Genomic DNA, 4,470 nt, shown 5'->3' on the forward strand with positions numbered 1-4,470 from the left:
GGATGAGCACGCGCAGGAAGGACATTTCCTTGCGGGTGTTCTCGAAGATGACGCGCGGGTCGTCAGACTGGCAGCGCAGGCAGTTGGGGGCCATCACCATGGCGAGGTTGCTCACGTCCATCTTGGTGATGGCCACGTTGGCGGGCTGCACGAACACCTGTGGAGGGGAGAAGCTTGGGCAGGCCTGCGCGGGCGGGCGGGGCCCAGCTCCGGGCGAGTCGGGCCCGGGGCGACCCGGGGGTGTGGGCGGGCGAGGGCCCTGGGCCAGTGGGCCGGCGCCGTACCTGCAGGAAGCGGATGAGGTAGCAGAGCACCATGCGGTTGATGCGGGGCAGCGCGTGCACCACGGCCACGGCGGCCTCCGGGCTCTCATAGTGCGCGATGCACTGCTCGTAGAACTCGTGCGGGATCAGGGGCTCCTCCAGCTCCCGGTACCACAGCTTCAGCAGCGAGGCTACAGACAGGGCGCGGGCTCAGGCTCACAGAAGGACGGTATGGGGGTACTGGGCCAGTGGGGAAAGGGCCCCACTGGCCAACGTGGGTCGGGGCAGCTGGACCAGGTCCGGAGGCATGAGTGGCCAAGCCAGGTGCAACATGCAAACTATGCTTTCTCACAGTCATGTACCTGCTGGGAGAAGGCAGGTGCCCAGGAAGAGCACCAGGCCGACCACAGGCTGCCAGGGAGGCCGTGCCCTGGGCAGGAGGACGTCTGTGCTAGGCTGCTGCCGTCAGACCTCCACAGACCCCAGGCAGGGCAAGCAGAGAGGGCGGGTGGGGTTCTGCCATGTAGTCACAGAGTCCATCAGGGAAGACTGGGGAGGCTGTGGGTGACCCCAGGAGGGGTCTATGGGGCTGTCCAGCCTCTGGGATGTGCCCGTGGGACAGTGACCCAGGGGCCCCTTGGGCTACCACTGCCCCAGCCAGGCCTGTCCTGCTGCTGAGTGGGTGGGGCTCACCAGGGACGTGGGGGTCCTCCAGGCCAGTGGGCACTTTCCACTGGTCCACCTGCAGCTTCAGAGCATTGACCTCATCAATGTCACCAGGCACTCTGTGGAACAGAGCAGGCATCAGACGAGGGGCTTCGCAACAGTCCAGACCCCTCCATCCCGGCTTGCCGATACACATCAGGGTGAGCAGTGACAGAGGGTCCCTGCACTTGGGTCTGGGGTGTGGCTCTGCCCTGGCCACTGAGGCTGTGCTTGTCTCAGTGTCCGATCCCCAGGCCTATGGGTGCCACTGAGGTCCAGGGACACTACCCGGCTGGCCATGTGCCCTCCATGTCGTTGGAGGTGCTGGTCTTTGGCATTGCCAGCTGCCGGTGGTCCCTGCCCTCTGGGCATCTGTGGGCACTTCTGCAGGTGCTGGCCCTGCCTGTCCTGGTGGTCGATTTCCACACAGCGGGCCTGGGACGCACGGTGGCCCCACACCCAGGGCCCGGGTGGCCGTGGCACCTGAAGATGCCCTCTGTCTGGTCACCGTTGAGCGCCAGCACCTCCTCGGAGAGCCGTGTCTGCACCCAGGGCAGCTGCCGGTCGGGGTAGCGCTCCCTCTGCATAGTCATGACCTCCTGCAGCGCGCTGCCGAACATGGATGGGCTGAACACCGCATTCTTGGCGTGCCGGATCTCCTCCACGTTGGGCTTCTTCAGGCCCTGGAGAGAGAGCACGGGGCTCCAGTCCTGGTCAGCCCCTGCCCAGCCCCCGTCCTATCCCGGCCCAGCAGCTCAGCTCCCTGCGAGCCCAGAGTTCTGCCGGTCAGAGCTGGGGCCTCACAGCGGCCCATCCATAGCACCCACAGGAAGAGGGTGACTTCTGGGCCAGTCTAGATGGCCAGGGACTGGCCTGAGCCTGGAAGGGCTGGGGTGGGGGGGGGAGGGCTGCAGTGGGCCTGGGGGGTGCTGGTGAGGAGGGGCTGAGGCCAGGGAACAAGGCCTGGCATGTGACAGGCCTGCCATCCCCAGGGGGTGCAGGGCACAGGCAGCACTGCCAGGGCCAGGCTTGCCTGTTCAGTGGGGCAGTGTGGCAGGGTGAGGGCATGCCAGGATAGGGCAGGCAGGCGGCTGCTGCAGCCACCACCCCTACTTTCGTAGCCCAGCCAGGGGTCTAGCATGGGCAAGAGTCCTGAGAGGTGCAGGCCCTCTGCATGGTCCATTGCTGCTCCCCCCACCTAACGCAGCTGGCCCAAGGAGACGCCTGTCTGGCCACCCACTGGCCCACCTCTCCCACAGCCAGTACCTTCTTGGCCCCGGTCAGGGCTGCCTTCTGCAGCTTGTGGTAGCAGTACTTGGCATATGTGCTTATAGCCACCCCTAGAAAAGAGTGGGTGCTGGTCAGCTGGGGGTGGGGTGCAGAGGCCGAGAGGAGAGGCCTTTCAGCCAGGGCTGGGGCTGGCCTGGCCTGGCTCCTGCCCACCCTCTGCCCAGTGTGACAGCCCCTTACGCTGCCGCATGTCCAGGGGCTAGGGGAAGAACCATGGCCATTCAGGAAAGACAGGGCAGGTGAGAACCTGGCTAGTGCCTGCAGGCACTCAGCCTGCCCTCCCCTGCTGGCCCTGGGGGGTCAGAGCTGAGGCCTCTCCTGGCCTGTGAGCTCCAGGCATGGGAGGCCCAGCTCTCCTGCAGCTGATGCCAGCCTGGGATCCTGGAAGGACATTTGGGGTGGGGGGCCCCTAGTGGAAGAGGTGGTGTGAGCCTCCCACACCCCACAGGACAAGGCTGTGCAGGGGCTACTGGAAGATAGGTCCAGTCTTCCCATGGGAGGGGCTTTTTTTGCTATAGGGTGTGTGCGCTCGCCAGAAAGAGACAGAAAGCGAGAAATCACTCCCAGGGGGGATGGCCACGCTGCAATCCTTCTCCTCCATTCTCTCAGGATCTTGGGCACACGCACACATGCCTGGTGTGAGTTTAAGCCACCGGGTCCAGGACTAGAACCGCAGTCGACTACATGGGAGTCCAGCGACATAGCCATTATGCCAACTGCTGGTCCCAGGAAGGGCTTTCTAAGAAGTGCCCTTGTGGCCCTCACTGCACAGGCTATAGCAAGGTGGCCCCAGGCAGAGCAGGGGAAGCTCAGGCCAGTGCTGGGACCTCAGGGGACAGGACACCCCTCCAACACGCTGCCATCTGCAATGTCCTGGGCTCCTGCAGGAGTGAGGATGACCCCTGCTCACAGTGCTCTGCAGACAGCTGGTGTCATGGCCATGGGGGTGGGCCAGGCGCTGGGCTGAGGTCGTGAATGCCCCAGGGTGAAGGAAAGCCACCAGGCCCACGGGCATCTGTTGGGCATTCATGGTGGCTGGCAGTGCTCACAGCTGTCCAAGGAGACCCCTACCCCACTGGGGTCTGCTACAAACTCAGCTCCATAGTGGCTGGTCTGGGCCTTGGGACCATGAGTCCAAGCTCTAAGCCTGGGAGGCCGCTGGTGTGAGGTGGTTTTGGGCCTCACTGCAGACACTGCTGCCTGTGCCTGCACAGCCTGGGGCTGCAGTGTCCTGCTTGGGCCACCCTGGGCCCATGAGAGCCCCCATGGCCCCCTTGAGGGAAGGACAGGTCCTGTCCTCGCACACACCGCCTTGGCACTGCCAGGAGACCACACCCACCCTGGCAGGGACAGGGGCCTTATCCTGGGTCCTCCGGGGAAGGGCAGTGGTGCAGAGAACAAGTGATGGGGTTCCAGACACATGTGAGTCTGTGGCAGTTGGGTCGAAGTGCAGGTGCCAGAGCTGCTGGAGGGAGGGTCCCAGCCCCAGGCCAGGAGGGCACCCTGACCTGGTGAACGGTGGGGACCACAGGGACCCAGGAAGGGCTTAGCTGTGCTGGGGAGACCCACTGCTCTCCACCTCTGAGCCTCACCCTGGACCAGGCCCGTCACTCTCCCCTGGGGACACCTGAGCAGACCTCGGCCACTAGACCTCATGCCCCTGCCCGAGAACCCAGCAAGCACAGTGGAGATGTCCGAGTGCCACGACTGGTGCAGGGCAGGTGCGGCCTCCCCGAGCCCTGCCGACTCCCTCAGGCCCAGGTTAGTGCCCCCACCCGAAGCAGTTAGAGAGAAGGCCAGGCGGCCGTGGCTGGAGAGCAGAGCTGTGCAGATGCGGCCAGGGCTGCCCAGAGGAGAGGCCCTACCATCCGGCTCTTCAACATAAGGCTTGGGTTTCTTTCTCAATTTGTACTTCTTCTTAGTGTTCCTTCCCAGGAGCTCTTTTATGTGCTGCGTCACTGGGGAGCAAACAGAGCTGTGAGGACCACAGAACGCAGCAGAGCGAGGCCCACGTGGCTCCCACTTGGTGGGCTGGGAGGCGCTGGCCGGCCTGTGTGCACCTGGCACTGGGGAAGGTGCCAGGGGCCCTCCTGAGTACCATGTGGCCCCAAGCTGGTTCTGCCCGTGCTGGGGGTGGGCGGGAAGGTGCAGGGAGAGGCTGCAGCCAGCTCCTGCGCCCTTGGCTGACAGTGAGGCTGGGGGAGGCACACAG

The 4,470-nt window shown here is 64.8% G+C and overlaps 1 protein-coding gene across 1 annotated transcript in view; it reads right to left on the reverse strand.

Annotated features, from left to right (window-relative positions):
• The window catches only part of ARHGAP39 (Rho GTPase activating protein 39), a gene marked incomplete at its 3' end in the record, with an annotated part of 52,419 nt that continues 47,949 nt past the window's right edge, over positions 1 to 4,470 (reverse strand). Inside the window, 6 exon segments of the mRNA XM_027765966.1 lie at positions 1 to 157; positions 285 to 454; positions 957 to 1,048; positions 1,452 to 1,651; positions 2,235 to 2,308; positions 4,124 to 4,216. Of these exon segments, the coding sequence (XP_027621767.1) occupies positions 1 to 157; positions 285 to 454; positions 957 to 1,048; positions 1,452 to 1,651; positions 2,235 to 2,308; positions 4,124 to 4,216 (786 nt within the window).

This window comes from Tupaia chinensis, unplaced genomic scaffold, assembly GCF_000334495.1.
Source record: "Tupaia chinensis unplaced genomic scaffold, TupChi_1.0 Scaffold140061_1, whole genome shotgun sequence".
NCBI lineage: Eukaryota > Metazoa > Chordata > Mammalia > Scandentia > Tupaiidae > Tupaia > Tupaia belangeri.